This window comes from Mchenga conophoros, linkage group LG2, assembly GCF_057382185.1.
Source record: "Mchenga conophoros isolate Kocher_MC1m ecotype Shallow Benthic linkage group LG2, M_conophoros_male_GT1.1, whole genome shotgun sequence".
Taxonomy (NCBI): domain Eukaryota; kingdom Metazoa; phylum Chordata; class Actinopteri; order Cichliformes; family Cichlidae; genus Mchenga; species Mchenga conophoros.
In genome coordinates, this window is record NC_140527.1 from 10,753,622 (window position 1) to 10,776,129 (window position 22,508).

General features: G+C 43.0%; 1 protein-coding gene across 2 annotated transcripts in view; it reads right to left on the reverse strand.

Moving 5' to 3' along the window:
- The window catches only part of nfkb1 (nuclear factor of kappa light polypeptide gene enhancer in B-cells 1), a 30,794-nt gene extending 9,183 nt beyond the window's left edge, over positions 1-21,611 (reverse strand). Inside the window, exons 1-8 of one of the 2 annotated variants that reach the window (XM_085286175.1) lie at positions 21,343-21,611; positions 17,700-17,746; positions 16,212-16,287; positions 11,524-11,564; positions 10,274-10,372; positions 1,152-1,303; positions 911-1,074; positions 667-825 (exon numbers count right to left, since the gene is read on the reverse strand). In XM_085286175.1, the coding sequence (XP_085142301.1) occupies positions 667-825; positions 911-1,074; positions 1,152-1,303; positions 10,274-10,372; positions 11,524-11,564; positions 16,212-16,287; positions 17,700-17,738 (730 nt within the window). In that variant the 5' untranslated portion in view covers positions 17,739-17,746; positions 21,343-21,611. Of the gene's footprint in view, positions 1-666; positions 826-910; positions 1,075-1,151; positions 1,304-10,273; positions 10,373-11,523; positions 11,565-16,196; positions 16,288-17,699; positions 17,747-21,342 lie in introns of both variants that reach the window. The other variant, XM_085286165.1, reaches the window with a different exon arrangement.
- Between the last annotated feature and the right edge of the window lie 897 nt (positions 21,612-22,508).

The window sequence follows — 22,508 nt, forward strand, 5'->3', positions numbered from 1 at the left end:
CTTGGAGCATTATGACCAAACCTCACTCTTTTTTTATTGCATGCCTGGTGAGGCTGCAGGCATTTATTAAAGTCAAGGGAAAGAATTCTGTGGGCAACCAACTGCATTACATCCAGGTTGTTTCAGGTCTGTCAGACTCGCAATAATCATCGGTCATTCAGTCGGACATTTCAGTAATGTGAAACAGATCCAACACTAAAGAGAAGTACAGGAAATGGCAGCAAACTGCCTCTGCAAACCTTAATAATCTTCATCTCCTCATCTTTAAGTACACGTGTAAAAAGTCCCGCCACACAAACCGTTTCTCTGTGAGTCGCTCTTCAATAAATCCCCGTTGTAGCATTACACAGACTGTCACTACCTCAGGGACAAAGTGCAGCAACCAGAATCTTATCTCGCACATCTGTAAAGTTTGCTCAGGTTTTAGTTCGAGCTGCAGGTGGAAAAAATGAGACTGAGAGCGACACCGCAAGCAAGCACAAAATGGGACTGAAGCGAAAACGAAACATCTTTCATGTGGTTCAAAGACTCAGGCGGTACCTTCAAAGCAGATCTCACGAGATAAAAACAGTCAAAGTTACACTTTCCTCCGAGCCCTAAACGCATCGTGGACGGACCTGCAAACCTTCCTGCTGGAGGGAGAAGATTAGAAATGCCTGGACTCACTGCTGTCGTAGATCGGCTCGGACACCACGGGCTCGAGCCGCCTGGAGAAGCCGCCGTCGCTGTCGGGGAGGAACGCCGTGAACATGAGCCGAACCACGCTGAGGTCCATCTCTTTGGCCTGAGAAGAGGCAGCATTTCTGATCACACTGAGGTGGTGCTCTGAAGACAGAGAGAGGAGGGCGAGAGTCAACGATGAAACAGATAAAACATCCCGAATTTAAACTTTGTTATGTGTCTCACTCACCTGTGATTTCTCGAGGGACTCTGACCTCCCCCTGAACACTGTCGATGTCGGGGTGGATGGAGACCCCGCAGTTGTATCCCAGCTTGAAGGCCTCGATCATCCGCTCCTCCAGAGTCTTTGCCACGTTCTTCTTCGTCACGTGGAGGATCCCCAGGTTCGGGAAGCTATGAGAAATAAACTGAGCGTCACATACGATCGTTTTACAGGCTTCACTGCGTGTGTGTGTGAGAGAGATGCAGACCTGATGGTGGAGTCTTTGGACTGCAGGTCAGCAATGCAGATTCCTTTATCGCACTGTTTTCCCACCAGACTGTGAGCGTGCAGGTGAGGGACGGGGGTCAGCGCCGTCACCAGCTGGACCACCACCCGGGCCTGACCCTGGTAGTTACAGATCTGAAACACACGCACAGATAACCACCATAAATATCTGCAACTTTACTCCAAGACTCACAGTGTTAAGACTAAACCAGGCTCACTATAACCTGCTGTGAGCATCAGTTTAATGTCTGTGAGGCAGAGCAGCAGACACCACTGATGGGACCCTGGATGATCTGATCTCCATAATCCACTGGAGAAAACTTCAAAAAGTGCATTATGGGTAAACTTTCCAGGCTTATATCGGCACGTGGGATCAGCTGATGAACCTACAATTCAATCCCAGACTCGCCTTCCAGCTCTGATATTCTAATATTCTTATAAATCACATCTGAATGTGGCTCCTGGCTGTGAAATGGAGAAATAATGCCGATCAGATCAAGTTTAAGAGTTTTTCTGAATCCTGCAAAGTTCTGGATCACAGAGGGAACTTCATCTGTCATCTGTCGCTGATGCATGAAAATAATCTTTGCCATGTTTTGGTCTTCAAATCAGGAGACCAGCTTATCGCCAACACACTGAGTCTGAGAGGAAATGTGCTTCTGCTGAACCTTAAACAGTGGCTGTGCTGAAGGACGCTCGGTGTGGATTGTTAGAGTCTGTCAAATGAGGGAGAGGTCAGACTGGATGGATGTGGTTTTAGAGAAGTCATTCGGAGATCCAGAGATGACTCACGGTGACAGATTCAGGGCACTTTGGATTTTTCTGCCCTCGGCGCTTCTCTGCTGCGGTTCAGAAAAAACTTTCTCCTGGTACGGATGACTCACGATACCAGCCAAACTTCAGCGGACGCAGTTTCACGCCGCCTCACCTCCTTTTTAACGGATCTCGCAAAGACGTGTTTTCATCCCCTGTCCGAACATCAGACAGAAACATGAAAGCGCGCTGATCTCTATCAGGTGATTACATTAAACAGATTCTGTAAAATAAAAACGAGTCTGAAGCTTATGAGTTTCAGCTGTGAAACACACAGGTGCTCATTAATGCCTCATTTATATCTATATTTATACCGAAGAGACGAGGTTAGAGAAATATAACTGAAGTTTTCCCTGAAGTAAAACCTGCATTTCTTCTAAAGTCCAATTCAGACTGCAAAAGTGAGTCAGTCCCAACTGTACGGGGGGGGCACAGCCTTCCAATTATTTCACAGCTTTTCAAGGAAACCTGCAATAACCATATTTCCAGTGAAATTAAAAAAAAAAAACCCTGCACACTTTTAATGAGTGTGCATCCTTCTGTTCCAAAGAGCTGCTGCACCCAATTCAACAGCAACATAGTAACTTATAGAAACCTATAGACACATGTGAAGGCATCGCACTGCCAGCTGGAGCTGATCGATACCTGAGAATACTGCCGAGTCATTAGAGGCGTGGCTGAAAGCTCGTTCAGTCTGAGCACAGCGCACACATCAGTGGAGATTTCGTACAGTGTGAAAGCAGCTAAACTTTGAATGAGCTACGAAACATTTTATCTCTGATAAAAAAACTTTATCTGTGATCAGGTCAGGATCCTTTTCAAAGTCACATTTAAGACATTCAAGCCTGAATCCAGATAACTGTTCCTGTTCCAGAACTACAAAAACCGAGAGTGCATTTCTTAATCTGCCAAACCAAAACCAAACAATCTGTAAGATTCCTTCAGAGGAAGTAAAACTTCAACTTGTAGCTTTTTCTCTCGTTATGATTTCCTTCACTTTGTCGTTGAGGTTTCTCCACACCCAAAATTAAAAGTTATCTCTCTATCTAATTGCACTCTGAGGTAAACTGAGTTTGCGGAAAGGAAATCTGTTCCCGTTTCTACCGTGCACACACGTGTGCATGTACAAATGATGTTGCTGCAGACATTTGCCTGCAGGAACGTTGCAGCAGTAAATAAACACTAGCCCACTTCCTCTTCCCGGTGCTGTGGGCCACTCGAAGCGCTCTGGCAGACAAACCCAGTTCCTAGAAACACAGCGAGCATTGCTGTCTGATGGTTTCCTGGTTCAAACACGCTCACACTAAGTACCTGAGGTCTCTGACGTTCCCAGTACGGTGAAGCAGCCAAGTGGAGTTTGCAGAGAAGCGCTCAGTGATCAGCCTTCACTGCTCCCGATGAAGCTAAACTGCAGAGAGGAGGGCAGTATGTGCAATGCCAATTCCCATAATGAAACCTGAGCACTCATGTTTATCTAAGCACTGATTTTTACATTTAAACATCTAATGATGGACAATTTGCTCTCTCTTATTCTGAAAGGTCAGCTGATACAACCAGTTAGCCAGTTTCAGCTGCCTCCCGGGTTGTTGCAGGGCTGGGTCCAGTCCCCTTTGGAGGACCAAATATTAAACACAGGACCTACACTTCCTGGTGACCCCATATTGGACCACACTGAGACAAAGGGCTTGGTTATTTTACATATTAAATGTCATTGGGAGCGCTTGATTTCACTCATTGGAGCAGGCGTATTAGGAGGAGTTGGTTTGATTTAGTTTAACCTCTGTCTCTTGTGAAGGTCGAGATTTAAGCTTGTGAATGCCGGGGGAAGAGATAATTATTTATTATGTACTCACCTGAAACCTCATCTCCTCTAGTCGAGTCTTTTATAAATAGAAATTCCAAATAAATATAGGGGTGGAGCCATCACAAGTGTAAATGTTCTGCATCTCTGGCAGTAAAAGGCCCTCACTATGCGCCTGTTTACTGTGGATGGCACCATTTTTATTCATCATCCTGCTGCCGTAACAGAAGTTTCCTCAGTATCTATCCATCTGGCTTCTGTCAATCAACGTAGCCACGCCCCAACTCACCCACTCAGTTCAATTTGATTTTATTTATACAGCGCCAAATCACAACAGTTGCCTCAAGGGGCTTTATATTGTAAGGTAGACCCTACAATAATACATACAGAGAAAAACCCAACAATCATATGACCCCCTATGAGCAAGCACTTTGGCGGCAGTGGGAAGGAAAAACTCCCTTTTAACAGGAAGAAACCTCCCGCAGAACCAGGCTCAGGGAGGGACGGGGCCATCTGCTGCGACTGGTTGGGATGAGAGAATCGTTATGAAGAGGGAACCTATCCACAGAGACCAAACCAAGCTGCTCTGTGGGGAATGTTCAAACACTTCCACACCAGCTTTAGCTTTCAGCTTTGGAGGTTTGTCCTCAATAAATATGAAAGACTCTCAGCCCTCATAAAGAAGCAGAAAAGTCAAGTGAGCAGACGTATAACGTCTGATAACCGATGAAAGTGAAGCTCGGGATTAATCTACATCACCACAAATATGAAATGTCATGAACCATCAGGCTGTGGAAAATTCAAAGTGGTGACTCCGAGTGCAAAATGACGACAGTAATTTAAATCCAACAACCGAATGTGTTTTTGTTTCGGTCTCTCTGTACCTGATGAGTTTCACCCGCTGAGGCAGCCTGTAGTCTGTGCAGCACCGCTGTGCGACCACGAGTGAACAACAAAGGGTTAAATATGTCAGTATTTCTGGGCCAGAGTGGGCGCGAACGCAGATATTACACCTCTGGATGCAGAGCTTTCATCTGCGAGCTGAAACTCGGCACCTTTCCTGTTTGTGACGCAACTCCACTTCCTTGTAATTACATGTGGGTGTCAAGGAGAGGAAATTCCCAACAGACATGAAACACAGCAGAGGTGTGTTTGTGTGTGTGTGGTTTGCAGAGAGCTCTCGGACAGGTCCGGGCCAGCAGAAGATTTTGCTGAAACTTCATCTGATGTCAGAAAACTAAAGCGCTTGGAGCACAGATCCGATCCGTGCAGGATCTCCAAGTGTTTATCGGAGTCTCGAGGAACATTGTGAGGAAAAGCAGCTGTGGGATGAAGTCTGCGTGCAGCTACTGGGGATGTTTGTTTTACGCTAATGATGCCAAAGTTGGTTCAGACACTTAGTAAATCCAAACATTCACCAAGTTGTCCCGGTGTGTGCGCTGTGGCCGGGCTGAGGCAGCGAGAGGGAAAAAAGGGACTGTTCTGATCTGAATAAATAAACTTTCTGAATGAGTTTGCATTTTGCACTCACCGTTTCTACAAGTTTGATTCGCCTGAAATAAGGCCTGTGGTTAACACGCGCTCAGACATTTTCCTGTTTTCTTCTCCAACGTGAGCGCTCCACATTCATCACACACTGCAGGCCGCTAATATTTCTATCACAGTGTTTTTTATTCCGGTGGATTTCATGCCTCGAGCATAAATAAAATGCATAAAACACTTTAATGTTGGTATTAAGGAATAAAACAGGCCGTTTCCTCACTTTTTGTTGCAGCTGTTTTTGATTAAACTCAACATCCGGATTCATGAAGCTGAAGCTTCAAATCTGGTTTTATTCTTCAAAACTTTGTGGCATGGATGATCCTGTGCCAGGTAAAGCACCTGTCAGGCTCGATGATTGCCCCAGTGAGTCCATCAGTCGCTGCTTTCAGATCCTCTTGAATAAAACTTGATGTTCATGAAAGCAGGAATGACTCAGGGCACATTGATTTACCTCGTTCCACTATTAACACCATCACCAGTCACAAAAATAACTCGTGGCTTAAGCTGCTTGAGTAGATCTCTGGTAAGTCTGCTCGAGTTTAAAAAAAAAAACTTTAAAGTCTTAAAGGTGTATAATGTTCATCACTGCGAGAACCTTAAAGGGAAATTCCAATTTTATCCAGAAAACTTCCTTAGAAATCTTTAAGAAACTACAGGCACGAAAAGTCAGTAGTTTAGAAAAACAAAAACTCTTGTGGAAACTTCAGGGGAACTTCACGAGCACACATTAGAGCAGAGTACGTACACAGAGCATGACACCACGGGACGCAGGCAGTGAAGGTGACAGATGCCTTATCAATTTAAAAAAAACAGAGAGATGGAGCGGGTGAGTCGAGTGAGTCAGACTAGTCATCGTCCCACTGGTCCTGCCAGAGCTGGAGGGGTTTTCCCACTCTGCAGCCTCAACATGCAAACTCACCATCATCAACATCTCTCTAACACGACCCACAGATCAAACACGGCGAGTGGGAGGAACACTTCCTCATTTGTGTCAGTGACTTCATCTCATTCATGCCTATCGTACACCCAGCTGATGCATATGAGCCCATGTTGTCCTTACGTTACGGCGCTCGGTGTACCACTGGTCACCTTCTGTTCCTTTTAAATGCTTCTTCTCCACACGTAGCATAACGTGACAAACTGAGCATCAGCCAACGCTGAAGCAACAAAAGCTGCAGCTCCTCCAAAGATCCCTCGACTTTAAAACAAAGTCAAAAACCATCGGCTGCTGCGATGACGGCAGAAAAGGTGTTTTGACAACATCAAGTTTACGAGACTGCGTGAATCACTGCCGCACAGTAACCACGACTTAGGAAGAAGGAGAAGAAGAAGAAGACGACCAAGAAAGACAAGAATAAGAAGACAATCTTGGGCTTTAGATCAAAAAGATTAAGAAAAAAAAAAAGAAGAAGAAGAAGAAGAAGAAGAAGACAACCAGGAAGGAAAAGATCAAGCTTAAAAAAAAAACAATATGGCGGCAGTCAAAATGCCAGGCGTTAAACCAGCGTTTCCCAAACCAGGAGGTTCTGTCAGAGTTCTACGTCCATCTTTTGTATGTACTCAGTTAAAGGGAGAGCAAAGCGTGACTGAAATAAACTTCTTTTAGCCCATTGTGTCCAAAAATGAATCATTTTTATTCAGATTCTACATCAAGAAAAAACGTGTCCTTCTCAGCTTGTACGCAACTGTTTTGACTACGTACAGAAAACAAATGAGCTCATATGATTTTTTTTTTATAACGAACACTTCCTGTTCTGACCTGTGTCTGAAAGTCTGGATCTCTTTAATCAGCTTTCATATAGTTTTAATGTCAGCGAGACAAAGACAGAAGCAGGAATCTGGGGATTTCCCATGTTTTCTGGTTTGGTCGGAACATGTGGGAGCTTCAGACTCCAAACTAAACATCAACAGAAACAACACGGCAGGAAACTCGAGCTCGTGTGCTTGTGTCAGTCTCATACAGAGCCCGGGGTGGAAACAAGAGCGCCACGGCTTCTAAAGCCAGCGACGGTCACCTCCAACCAAAACCACAGTGAAACAAAACCAGCCTTCGGCAGACAATAGTAAACACCAGCCTCTCCCCTGCTCACGAGAAAAGGCTGTGCAGCTTTGTAACGCCGCTGACACGACGGCTTCACGCGACTCGTTTTGACCTGTTCAAGCAGACGCAGCGACGCATTGTTTAACAGCTGGTTCCTAAATCACAAGTAAGCAGGGGCAAACCCTGCACACTTCCTTTAAATGTGATTTATGCAACTTTTCTCTTCTCTTTTTTTTACATGCTTTAAATACTCAATGCATTATTGCCCACGTGTAGTAAACGAGTAAACGAGACCTTCACTGAGGACTCAAATATCTAAATCACAGGATCCTTAAGACGACTCCCAAGAGAGGTTTGAGTCTATGATATTGTTACGACACATTCATAACACAACATTTTTGTGATTTTAAACTCGTTACAAGTTAATGCAACCCTTTAAGACACGGACGTCAGACTCGTTTCACATCGTGGGCCACATGCTGCCCACTTTGACCTTAAGTAGGGCAGACCCGTGAAACTCCCCTTCATGTCAGCATGAAAACGTCTAACCACACACTGAATCGTCATACAAGAAAAAACAAACACTATTCAGATTACATTAGACAGATTAAGTAGATACTTTAGTCATCCCCAGGAATCCACAAACATCCTAGGTATGCAGTAAATATTCATTAAAAATTGAAAAGTAAAAATACTGGACGTGTCCTCCCACGGTGGAGGTGCCGGTGCTTCCACTCACGTTTCCAGGCTAAAGCACGATATGATCGTCGAGAATATTCCCTTTGAGGCCCGGGTTGTTGTCGCACACAAATCTGCACAGTTGTTATAGTCAGTGGGAAATTGTGCAACACTTTGGTCGCTCTAGTAAATGTTTATGCTCCGAATGACGAGATGACGAGACTCTCTTCAAACCTGCCTTAAATAAGTACTCTCTCATCCCGGGGGATGATTTTAATTGTTGGTTAGACCCAGTTCTGGTGTCCTGCAGGTTTTAGATGCGTCCTTGATCCACCAGAGCTTATTTAAATGGCTAAATTACCTCCTCAACACTTCTTGAAGTTCTCCAGAGGCCTGGTGATGAACTAATCATTTGATTCAGCTCTCGAGAGAGACCTCTCACACGTGTACCACACGTATTGGAGAATCGTTTACGCTATCACTGACACTTAATGCCTGCAGCAGGTCCACTCCTGTGCCAATCGCTGTGTAGTTATTTCACTGCAACACAATTAATGACTTTCTAGCCAAACTTAACATTCCTGAAATTCCACCAAAACTTAAAACAGGGTTGCATGAACCCATGTATCAGCTGGAAGTGTCCTCAGCCAAAGCTTTGATCTGGAAAATGCTCCGATCGGAAATGTTTCCTTTTGGAATTTTACAAACACGTCTTTACATTACTGTCTGCACAGCTTAGTCCAACCCACACTGACTGCTTTAAACTAGGATCTCTCCCTCAGTCATTGCGAAGCCTGTTTCACACTATTAAGGTAAAGATAAGAATGTATATATTAATTATTATAGACCCATTTCTCTCTTGAACATGTGAAATCACAATAAAGCAAAGGAATTTCTGCAGTAGATAGAAGAGTACCTGATATTTAACTGTTTACTCTGTATTACTCTGTTACTTTGTTACTTCGATGGTCCCGAAGGAGGTTTTCATCTGAAACACAGTTCAAAGTCAAATCTATGACCTCCTTCACATTTCCCAAAGCCGTCTGCAGTGGGGTGACTCTGGCCCATGGGCCATAAGTTTGACACCCTTGCTTTAAGCTGTATGATGGTGTCACACGCCTGTAAGTGAACACAGGCCTTTATGGCCTCAGTGTGTCCAGTGTAGTTTGGTTTTTCAGTTGAAGAGGTTAAGGCCACATTAAGCTGGCCGATGGACACAAACACCGACAGCTGGAGACCCGACAGCCAAGCAGTCAGTCCTGTTATACTCCTGTGAAGGCTGCTTGAAGTCTGCCGCCTGGGACACGTGTAGTTGGTGCACTGTTATGTAAATTCTGTGAGTCTGTGCGGTAAAAAAAGAAAAAACAGGCGAGCATGTGGACATCCACACGGATGCTCGTCATCAACGTCTGATGATGACATTTATGGACTCAAGTCCGCGTCACGTATAATCATGACCTTAAAACTAGCTTTGATTTTGTTTTCCTACAACTAAAAACTTCAACTGGCAAGATAACGTCAGCCAAAATTAACCAAAAGGGAGCTGGTTTGATCCAATAAGGCTCGTCTCAACAAACAGTGAGCTTCAACATCAGCAGGACAGTCAGTTCACAGAGGGACCGCTCGGCCTCCAAACATCCAGGTGAGCTCGGTGTCATTATACTGATGCTCGGGTATACAGCACAGACAGCAGAGCAGGACTGGGTCTCATCGCTGGTCTTACTCTGTGTTAGCTTGTGAAAGCAGAAACAGTGTGATGAATAACTCATTTAATGGCTGCGTGTGTTATTAATAACTGTAGTTAAAGGAGCTCTGTGTTACTCTCACTGAACAATCACTGCGATGAAACTGATATAAACAATCATTTCCCAGAGCTTCAATCGCACTACGGCATTACTTTCATATTTCAGCTTCAGCTCAAAACAGGTTTAGTCAGTTTGACAACTTCAATCAGCAAAACGACAGAAACAGTCGGCCCGATGCCTCAGCAGTATTAAAGTCTCTGCAGGAAACTGTTTTATTTCCTCTTGCCGCTGCAGACAGAAGTGAACCACAATCTGATTTTAGTGCTCACTCTGTGTGCTTCAAACACTTCCTGGACCAACAAACTGGAAGAAAGTTTAAACGCTGCGCTCTGCAGGTGAGTCAGCTGACTGTAGCGAGTGCGCAGGACGAGGTTTACATTTGCACGTCCGACACCTGGAGAACAAGCGCAGACAGGAAGCGTTACCTTGACGGTGGGGTAGGTCTTCCTGTTCTTCTCACTGGTGGCCCCCGGCAGACCGCCGTGAGACGGCCCCTCGCAGCCGTACCTGAACCTGAAGCCGCGCTGTAAAAAAAAAAGACAACAGTGCACACCTGTATCAATGCATCAGCTGACAATCAGTCGCCTTGTTGTTCTAAACACACGTTCAGGTGATTATTCATTAAACAGGTGGGTGAAATCCAACTCTGAGACGCGATGCTTCCCTTTCCTCCTGTTGAGTCATCAGTGTTAATCCAGCTGAAGTTAAAGGAGCTCTGTCATCAAATAAATATATACAGGCAGGGAGGAGGGTGTGACATTTATGGGGTGAAATTAGATTAAAGGTGTAAATGTTTAGGATTCAAAGCTCAAAAATTAATGGGAAATACTCCACCCAAGTCAGTGCCCTCCCACTCCCGGGATAAACAGCGCCGCTAACACTTTGACCTTTCATCCAAAAACATCATGGCGGTGACAGAAATGCTAATGATGAGTCTTTAAAATCAATGGGTAACGTGCCAACGGCTACATCCAAATTTACATACTTCAGTTTGACTGTAAATACAAGCTTGAACAGAAAGCAAGCAGCACCATGAGAAGCACGTTAAATAAAGACTTCCTGTTTAAAGTCTAACAGAGATCATTAATGACCACAGACGGTCACTAAAATAGGTCTTATGAGCGTTAAATGTATTTCTTCCGTCAGTGTTAAACATAACACCTGTAAGTTCAACGCAGGACCTTTTAACACCTTAACATCCTTCACTTTAATGACTGACTCTTTAATGACTCAGGGGGGACCCTGTTATTGACCCCCCCCTCAGTCTTTGCTCCACTTTGCTGCACAACTTACGGCCTAACTGTGTTTTACTGTCCATTAAAGCAGCGGTCCCCAACCTTTTTTTGTGCCATGGACCGGTTTATGTCCGACAATGAGCCTCAACTCTGGCGGCCCGGTACCAAACGACTCATGGACCAGTACCGGCCCAGGGGTTGAGGACCGCTGCATTAAAGGAAGTGACATCAGAACACGGTCAGAGTGCCGTTACAGTCAGCGTGACCATCAGAAACAAAAGACAGGAAAAGAAAACAGCAGTAGTTACAGGTGTGACTTAAACAGCCAAACATCCTGTACTAAGTCAATTCCCTTTTTTAATTCTAAATAAAACCAATTTAAAAATAAACTAAACCCAGCGGTCAGTCGTCTCTGATAAGACGGGACAGGTGAGTGTTACCTGTTTGGGCTGCTCCACGATCTGCAGGAACGGTCCGTCCACTGAAACCACAAAGACTCAGATTCAGACTCAGATTCAAACACCTTCTCATACAGCTGATTTGTTTCTTTGAAAATTCGTTTTGGGGTTTCAGACAATCGAGACATTTAGAGGTGTCAGAGAACTGAGATATCTTACACATGAAATAAAGACCGAGCTACGCTTTTCTCTACACAAAGTTTCCCTGGGGTATCTGTCACCCCTCACCCTGGGTCTGGTCTCTGGTTTGACAACCATCTGCTGACCAGCAGTGCTCTAACCAATCCTATTCAGTTTCAGTGATAAGACTCTTTGAGCTGCAGACCATCAATATTAGAGGGAGAACCCCAACAATCTCCTGTGAGCAGCACTGTGTCACAGTGAGGGGAACTCCCTTCCACGGTTTGAGGTTTCCACGGTTTAAGAATTATTACAACTATGTCATTATTACTGATAAGTAGACCGTAAAGAGTGTTTAACTGTCATGGTCCTGAGTCTGAGGACTCAGTGTTTTGTGTTTCTTTATGCTTTTGTTCATTCCGAGTGTGTATTCTGTTGTGATTTTGCCATTTGTTAGGTTTCTGTTCTTTACCTGCCTGCTCCCACTTCTCTGTGTTCCCTCTGTCTGTCCATGGTGTTATCGTGTCTGCTCATGAGTCTGCCTGTCTAGTTCAGTGTCCTGTCTGGTTCTCTGTGTCTGTTAGTTTCCTGTTTTATTCTGAAGGTTTATGTCTGATGTGAGTGTGTTCAGTTTACTTTTTCCCTGTCCCGTCAGCGCGGATTTCTCCCAGCTGTGTTGCCCTCCTGTCTCTCATCCCCTGATTACTGGTGTGTGTATTTAAGCCCTGTGTGTTCTCCTGCCTGTTGCCGGTTCGTCTGTGTAACTCCGCGTCAGTCTGTGTTCCTCGGTGTCCTGCGCGGCTCTCTGCCTCTCACCCCTTTCTGGTACCCTCTCAGGTTTGTCATTTAGCTTTCCCAGTTTAGGTCTTTTGTTTTGTCTTCTCTCTTGCCTGTTTTGCCCTCTCACCATTGTGTAAATAAACATCACCAGCATTATTATCTACTGCAGAGGTGGGACCAAGTCATTGTTTTGCAAGTCTCAAGTAAGTCTCAAGTCTTTATCCTCAAGTCTCAAGTCAAGTCTCAAGTAATGTCAGGCAAGTCAGAGTCGAGTCTCAAGTCACTGGTGTAAAAGTCCGAGTCTCAAGTCACAAGTCTGAAACTTTGAATTTCAAGTCCTTTCGAGTCTTTAAAAAAAACAAACGAAAAAATAATGTTGCAGTTATGCTAAATGTAAATATTAGACCATGTAATTTTTAAATCTGTGTTTTTCTCAACACATGACAAAATAGTGAACTTAGAAAATATACACAAATTGTGAAATTGCACCTCTTTAAAATGCAGCTCAATTAAACCTAGCTCCAAGAATAGTTTTCACCGACAGTTCTGAGATAAGCTGCATGTTATTCTTGGATGCGGTTGTAGGACCAGCTTTAAAATCGCATGACAAAAATATCATACACATTAAAAAAAAAACTGTATCACCAACGTAGCCTGGACAACATTTGCTAGTTAGATGAAGTCAGCTATCTCATCGTAGCATATTTATATGCATATTTATAATCATACGGTTCTTGGAGTGAGTACATACACTCATGAAGTTTAGTAACTTCAGGTCACTGCAACAAGCCCAGGTACAGTTTACCGACGGATGGGTGCAGGACCTTGAAATGCACCGTGTAGAACGAAAGACCATCGTACGTATCATAAGTTTACCAGTCTCACAAATTGTCATCATAAATACACATTCCTTAACCGTTTATTAATATAACCTTTGAGCTCAATGGTAATTAATTAGTAGTGGAAATAATTTCTGGTAGCATCACAGAAATGTAGCAGTGACAATAATACTGTATGCTGTAATCGTACTGGGCAATTAGTGATACAAAAAACCTGTTTTATCCTGTGAATAAAAGTATATGTTTTTGTCAATGTACCATAATAACAGAAGCGAAACGCAATATTGTGTCAGGACAATTCACTATTTATGCACAATAAACAAAGGAGCATAGCGCGACAATTTCTGTTCAGCGCCAGACTTGCTTGTAACCTACATCACCAATTATGTTATGAAAATGACGCATTAACTACAACAGCAGACTGACCTTCGTGTAAATGCTTGGAGCAGACTAACCTGTGAGCTGGAGTGTTCTGGGACGTTATATTTGATCTTTGAATGGCTGCAATCCAGTCGCCTCTTTGTTACTTCGGAAACATGGCTCGAACAATTTCTCTTCAACGACATAATCCGATAACAACCGATCTCTTTACCCGTCGGCTTCCCGTGGCTGTCATGCGACCGGCTATTGCAGTTAATAATACAACGGCTTCTTGACATTTTTGTGTTTCTTTTTATCGCTGTATAACTGATTTTAATTGAAAGCCTGCGTGCGCTAGTACCGCTTGCCACGAGTTCCCAGAATCCTTTGCGGTTCTACCCGTGAATGACGTCACATTTTCAATCTCTATATAATATGCATGTTAAATTTTATATTTGGGGTAAAATATCAAGTCTTTTCAAGTAAACCGGTTCAAGTCCAATTCAAGTCCCAAGTCATTGGTGTAAAAGTCCAAGTCAAGTCACAAGTCTTAGAACATTTTTTCAAGTCAAGTCTAAAGTCATAAAATTAATGACTCGAGTCTGACTCGAGTCCAAGTCATGTGACTCGAGTCCACACCTCTGATCTACTGCCTGCGTTTTGGGTCCTTTCTCCCTCCATTCCCACACGGCTCGCCTCGGCAGCCGTGACATTAACCAACATTTCAGTTTGAGCTCCTTTTTAACCTCAAACTTTTTTGATGTGCAATAAGAAATGTTTTGTGTGAGGTCATCGCCTGTAGTGGCGTCTCATTTTTTTCTAAACTCTCTTTTCAGAAATGTTTTATGTTTTTTTTCTGTTGTGTTTTTTGAAATGTCATCAGTTTTTCTTAAAATATGCATCTGATAAGTAGGAGAATGTAAAACATCTTCCCTGAAATCTCGTCTCATTTGCTATCAACATCCTGTAAAACGGCTTTCAAGAAATCTGTACGCGACAGTGTTTCGAGTGTCTGCACTTCGATTGAAATTTCATGCCACCTGAAATGTCTTTTGCGGTGATCCTTTCCTGAATTGTCGTTTGTAAAACTCGTAACGCGGGCATCTTGCGCAATATCGATTTTCTAAAACGTTGAGATTTATGTCATCTTTCATTCAGTTTTGTTTGATGACACATTTTCTAAAATGTCACGTTATGTTTAATGTCTTTTGCGACATTTTGTGTTTCATGTCAGGTTTCCCGTCATGTGAGATTCTGTTTAATGTCGGTGAAATGTTGTCTCACATGAAATATGAACTGTGAAATGTCGCCCTTGTTGCGTTTCCTCTACCATCCATATGTGCAGGAGAGACCGGTTGTATTTTTCCACATGTTAAAAGAAGAAATGCTGTAATCGCCACTTTCTGCGTACCACTGTAGCCACATGTAAATGTAAAGAGGAGCCAGTTTCCCCATGCGAGCTACACCTCTGTCTCTACTCAGAGAAACGATGTGTTGATATTAAAGGGAAGTGAGAGCTGAGCTGCCGTCCCACAGCCACCACAGAGGACACGTCATGAAACTCCTCTTTCACTTTACCTTCATTTTTTCCCCCTCAACAGAAATTCACTTTTGCAAAAAGAAAGTGGAGTTTCGGAAGTTTTTCCTCCCCAGCGGCATCTGTTCAACCTGTGTGTGGTTTTAATGTTTCTTTCACACATGTTATAGAGCCTTCAGCTTCTGTCTGAACAAAGGCTTCATTCATGCCGTAACGGTCCATATAAAGCTCTCATTGTCTGACGTAACAGTCCAAGTCAAAGTCCATTTGTCTGACTTTTCCTGGAACTTTAAACCAAATCACACATGAAATTTATTGTTGGGGTTTTTTTGGTAAATAGTTTTTTTTACAGGGAATACCAGTGACATAAGTCTTAGTGGGTCCCTTTAAATTTTGAGTATTACCTAAACAACAATGATACGCGTGGATATAACGACCACAGTCAACCAAACGACGAGTGTCAGAAAGCAAACACTGCAACAGGAAAAGAACTAAACTGCTTTTCAATCAGGCTCGAGTATGTAAAGTATGAGCTCAACACAATTACACAAATGGGGCAGCAGATACTTTATCTCCACCTGCGTGTTTTTTATTTCATGCTAACCACACAGTAATAACCTCAGGATGGCGGAGTGAGTGAGACCAAAGGAAACCGTCTGAAAACAAAAGGCCTGACAGCTTTTGTGGGGACGGCAGGAGAGACAGGCGTGATGGTTGCGTGACAGTGTGGTATTTTTATGCACGAAGATTAAGCCGTCATCTCAAAATGACAAGTTTAAGAGATGATTAATGCCACCCATGGCTGCTCTTTTTTTTCTTCAGAAATTATACTATTGTTCAGAAACAAAGGGGAAATCCAGATAAAAACAACACAACACATTCAAAGTAAATAAACTCTGAAAGTACAGAGGTCAAATCAAGCCAACAGGAAAGTACTACATGACGTCTTCTTGTTGGACCAGCAGTCTGAAACCCAAAGACACCCATTTTAAAGATAAAGCTGATGGTGTGGGACACACCTGCAGGACTCTCACCTGTCCGCAGAGACGTCTGAGGCATCGCAAAATGTGGAAACTCCCATGACGGGTCTATCATGATGTTATCAAACATCTGCAGTAAAGACAAAAACACGAAGTCTGACTTTAGACTTAAATAAACACAGGAAGACATTATTATTATTTAGTTCTTGTTCTTCACATGTGTGCAGCTTGAGTGATGTTAACTGCAATAATTCATGTTATACCAAAGAAACAACAGTCCATTAACGAGAACAGGACAGTTATTTACAGCAGCTCGGATCAGAGCCCCACATCAGTGCTTCTCAGGGTTCAAGCAGAAGAGATACCCCAGCATGGTCTGTTCAAAGAGACTGCATGAACCGGTGCCACAAAGGAACCACGACCAAGGAGGAAGATCAATAAGAAGGACGAGAAGAAGAAGACAAAGAAGGAAAAGAAAGCACTGACATAGATCAGGAATATACAAGCAAATCAAGAAGAAGAGACAGATCAAGACAAGGAAGAACAGGTATAAGACCACGAGGAAGACAAAGACCGACAAGTAGAAGATGAAGCTGTTCAAGAAGATTAAGGCCAAGAAGAAAAAGAAGAATAGGAAATAACAAGAAGAGGGTGACGATGTAGACGAACATCGAGAAGAAGATCACGCAGATGAAGAATATAATCAATAAGAGCTATACAGAGACCAAGAAATACAAGGAAGATGAAGCTGGAGAGGAGGAAGGAGTTGAAGTTGACAACCAGGAAGGAAAAGATCAGAAGAAGATCAGAGGAGAACCACAGAAACAGTAATGATCAAAAAAAGCTAAAGAACAACTGAAAAGTGCTGCGTGGAAAATGTTCCAAAGAAATGAGTTACTGTAATCACATTACATTTGTGTCTAACACAGCAATAGAAAGTATTAGTGCACTAGACTCGATGATCAGCACAGGTAATCAAACAACAAAGCTGCTGGCCAATCACGTTCTTCAATAATCTGCATGATGTTGGACAGAAGTGACTCAAAGAGCCTTTTTTATGGCTCCGTTCACGAGGAACAAGGAACAAAAATAGCAGCACAGTTTCCTAATGTTGAGGATCGATATTGATACTGTCTCATTTACATGCACACATGTGAGCACTTCCCACTTTAATACGGCTTTTCTAAAAAGGTTGTGATACCTTGATACTGGTGTAGATCCAAGTATTTCAAAGGGTTTAAAAAGGGGGGAGATTGTCTCCTTCAGAGCAGAAATATGGGCTGTTATTTGTCAGCCTGCAGAAACTGTGACATCTCCCACTGGTTATTAAAGTCATGTTTTTGGAACCTGCTGCTTTTTTCATCATCATCTTGTCAATGACATCCTAAAACAGCCCTTGCTTTGTCTCCCTTTCTGACTACAAAAGGAGCATAATTTACCAAATCATCATCATATTGGGTCAAACACGACTTAAAATTAGTAAATGAGACTATAAGCTGGACATTATAAAAAAACATGGAGGCTGAGCCCAGGTGAGTTTACCTGGTTGGGAGTGTGTAGGTAGTGGTCGTCTCCGGCCATGGTGGCGTCTGCAAAAGGTGGAGCAACACGTCAGTTAAACCCACGGAGTGACATCAGCGATTATTATTATGAGTAAGAGACCAGAATGACAAAAGTGCTCTGTTCATTCTTCTTATTTTTATGTTTTCTGCTCATCACAACACGTTTAATTATAACTGAGGCTTTTTATTTGCACTCCTCTAAACAACCGTCTTCACCTTGAATTAGAATTCTATATGAGTAAAGTGACTTACTCTCTAAATACTCTACTTTCTGTTACAACTACTTCATTCACAACTTTCTTTTTTCAAAGCGACCATTAAAAACGATCAACTGCAGAACTGCAACAATTAATGGTTAATCTCTTATTTTAGCAACAGAAAATTGACTGAAAGCAACTTTATTGACCGTTTATTTGAGGGTTAAAGGCCTTTTTAGAGGTCAGCAGTCACTTTGAACATTTGCTAAAGTTTTTAATTTAACCAGAAACTGCCGACAGCTTTTTCCATCCTCTCTCTCGTTACGTTTTCCCACATGTTGGGAAGCCTTTGTGCACTTGCAGTGACAGAACAGTGGCATTATAATACTATTTCTCTTCTCCTGTTTCTCTGTGTGCTCCACTCCGTGTGTGAGGAGGTGCACCCACAGCGAGACTGAGAGCAGGGACAGGAGGAGTACCAGCAGTAAAGACTCTCACACTCAGCTCAAATACAGAATACATTTGTAAAAGCATTTTTCTTTTCTTTTCTTTTTTGGTATATTTTATTTTAGAAAGTTAGAGAAGCAACATTAAGGCTCAACCTGATGTTAGCGTACCGATGAATGGCGTTGAAAGTTGAACTGGTGCATCCCTTTTCATGATGCATATAGGCCTGTAAATGGTAAACGAACTGGTTCTTAAAAACTGCATTTTATACCTGACCACTTAAGAGCAGGGGTGGGCAGATGTGTCTTAAACCAACACAGCTGAATTAAATTGCTAAATTACCTCCTCAGCATGTCTTGAAGTTCTCCAGAGGCCTGGTGATGAACTAATCATTTGATTCAGGTAAGTTGACCCAATGTGAGATCTAAAACCTGCAGGACACCGGCCCTTGAGGCGTGGAGTTGCCCACCCCTGACTAAGAGAGGCCTGACCTAGAGGCCTTTATAAAAGTTGCCTTTTTGTGTGTCTTAATGCAGTCTTTCGACCGATATTAGAGTGAAGGCCATTTCGCTTGTATGTCACTTCCTCCTTCACTTAACACCTAAGCTGCTTTCACTGCAGCCCAGAAACCACACAACAGCCCGATCACACAGTAAATGGTCTTTGAAGGCATGCTGTTGGACAGGAGCTGGGGGGGGGGCTGGTTTGGTGGTGGGAGGTATAAACCTGCTGCACAGGTTTCACCTGACAGTTTTTAGATGCTTAAACAAGCATGCAGTTGTTATTTTTAACTGGAACTCAGTGGCTGTTATCATTATTTTGGAGCTGTGTGGATTAATGAGCGTCAAACTACCAGTGAATCTGTTAGAAACTGCACCTCACTTCACAATGGGGGACACACCACTGCCACTTTTTTGTTTGCTGTTTCAGTCATGCTAAATAAGGCTTTGATAAGTCCTTTATAAGGAGTAATAAAGAGCTAATATCATAGTATTTAAGCTGGTAAGACGGCTTTGGTCTTGTATTAGAGCAGGGGTGTCAAACTCAAATACACAGTGGGCCAAAATTCAAAACTGGAACAAAGTCGCGGGCTAACATTAATATTTATTGAATTATATTTATTCCTCCAGATATAAGAATGAATCTTTTCTTATGGACTCAAACACATTTTGCTAAAAAACTGAATATGGAACAAGCAAAGCTTAATACTAAACAATATATATATTAGCTGTATAATACCAGTAGGCCAGCTCTGATAGTAATTTGGTATGGCTTCGCGGGCCAAATGTAATTAGGCTGTGGGCCAAATTTGGCCCGCGGGCCAGAGTTTGACACCTATGTATTAGAGTATTTCAGGGAATTTGGAAATTCTTGTACCAAAAAAGAAGAAGAAAAAGAAGCAGAAAAGAAAAACATGGAGAAATTCCTTATTGCATTAGAATGAGGAATATGTATTAAGGTTGTTAATTCAAACTTTGCTGAGCAAGCTGTGAAACATGCAGGCAAAAAACTAAATGTAAACAGTTGACATGACGGCAGTAAACACTCGGGCTTTAGTCCCGTTGAGAAATTTACCTGCTGACTTCTAAAAAGGTGACTATGGAGGGAAACACTTCCATCTCAGTTCATCACACTGTGAGACCTCCAGAACTAACCTGCAGAAGTAGGCCAGGTGTCTCCAGCAACTAACTTCCTCAACGATTATTGAAATTTGAGCACCTTTGAAGGTTTCCTCATTTTTGCTTTCTTGCGCTTGTGCACGTGTTTCTCGTGAGTTTACCTGGGTTTTCTCCTTATATTTATCAATTTTTATCCTTTTCCTCAAAAATTGGATTTGCGAAGTGCACATTTTTCTCGTGAATCTGCAGGTCTTTCATAAATTTGCCTCTTTTTTGGCCATCTTATTAAATGTTTTTTGGCTGTTGTCGTTTTTTATTGTCAGTTTATTAATTTTATACCTTGTGAACTGAGTTTTCTGTTCTCGGAATTCACTCTTTGTTTATTATATATATAAATATATATTTAACCTTCGGTGATACACAGTTTGTAATACACAGTCGTTTAAACCCGATAATAATTACTGATTATTGATCGCTGACACTTGTTACCTGTCAGCAGCATCGCTCGTCCTCGTTCTCACGAGCGTGCCTGTGTGATCTACGTTAGCTCTGCGGCTAACAGCTAATTAGCTCCTCCGGGTTGTTGTTGTTGTTGTTGTTGTTGTTCATGTGGCTAAAGTTAAAGCAGGCAGGCTGTTGGCCGGCGCTTCCACAGCACCGACCTCAGTGCAGCTCGGGTCTAATCTCGGGCTTCAAGTCAAAGCGAGCCCCGTCCTCGCTAACCGCTGCCTGTCCTGGCTGCCCGGGAGCTAGCCTCGTAGGTTCCGTATGCGGAGAGCGTAACACAAAACTTCGTATTAAAATCTGCCAGTTACACCGTCCTTCGCTCTTCACTTCGGTACACTGAACATTGCGATATAAATGAATAGATACCAGAATCAGCCGACCCCAGTCATGTATTCGGCAAGTCTAAAATCCACACAGCAGTTCGGTGTAAATAAAAATGTCGTTTTAATTATTTTGTCAGTTTAACCATTCTGCCCTTTGGCTACCAAAGACCAGAGCGAGTTAAACGAGATTAAAAGTTGGATTAAAGTTCAAACTTTCACTAAACCGAGATTTTGATTTTTGATTAATCGTGGCCGAATTAGCTGGTGGGTGTTACAAACACGTAATGCACTTTAACGGTGACGTGAAATATTCCCGAGGCTACTAACATTACAGAAAATAAAAGCTTACCGTTTTTAACATGGAGTTTGGCCCGGGGTCCTAACAGTTACCTGGCTAATGAGGAAGTAAGCAGCAAAACAAAGCCAGCTGCCAAAGAGTTGTAACGGGTCCCGCTGAAGTTGTGATTATGAATGGAAACGTGCAGCTGGCTGGTTAGTTTAGTTAGCTGGTTAGTTAACCAGGCTGTTACCTGTTTCGGTCGGTCAGGTGAAGAGTTCCCTTTGAGTGACAGTCCTCCTCAGTTCGCTTCACTTGTGCACATCACTGCGCCATGCTGAGCTACCGATCCATCCACTTTACCCGGAGTACGTCATGACGCGAGACGGGCGCGTCATTACACTTTAACAACTTTAATGAACAATTTTAATCCGAGTGGGATTATAATCCAGAGGGAGCGACAGCAGTCCCGCAGGTGACACTGACTGACGATTGTCAGTTGAAATAAAGTTGACTTGATTTCCTTCCCCACTGGAAATTCCCTGTGACGTCCAAATGAGGCAGAGAGCGGGGAAAACCACGAGGTCTCACTTCGAGAAGAAAACACAGTCTGAAGAATATGAATCAGAAACCGAGTCCTCCTGTTTCACCTCAAAAGAGGAACTGAGCCCAGACAAAGCAAAACGCGTTGAAATACACAGTAACAGCTCAAGTTACACACATAGGTTAGTAATAATTCAGTCCTGCATTAGAAATACCACAGTAATACATTACAAAAGTACTCCAACTCCATACAGATGGATTAGCCTTGAGACACATGAGAAAGGTTTTGCTACAGGACAGACGGTGGTACAAGTATAACTTCAAGGGATCTTTTGTAATAACAACAATAATAACAGTAAAAACATTTTTTTTTAAGTTTTACATCTCAGAAATAATTGGAATTGAAATTAATTTATTTCATTCTTCGAGCTGATTCGGCAACTATGAGCAGGGACTTCCGTCTAGATCGTCTTTAGTTATAAATGCTGTACTTAAGGAAAGGTACAAGAAAATACCAGGAGCAGCAGTCTGAGCAGAGAAGCCCAGACCTCCCTCTGTAGTCACCTATCGCTCATCCGAGGGAACGCCGAGCCGTTACCAGGTAAGCCGAGAGACATAATCTCACCAGTGTGTCCTGGACCTATCCCAGGGCCTCAGAATCAGATACCTGAATCACCTGAGCTGGCTCTACTCTGAGTCCCTTCAAAATGGCTGAACTCCTAATCTCTAAGGGAGAGCCCAGCCAGCATTTGGAGAAAGCCCCATTTCTCCCATCTCATTCTTCCAGTCACTACACAGAGATTGTGACCACAGGTGAAAGTAAGAACGTAAATGGGCATTACACTCTTTTGCATGACAAACCAGTACAAACCAGAG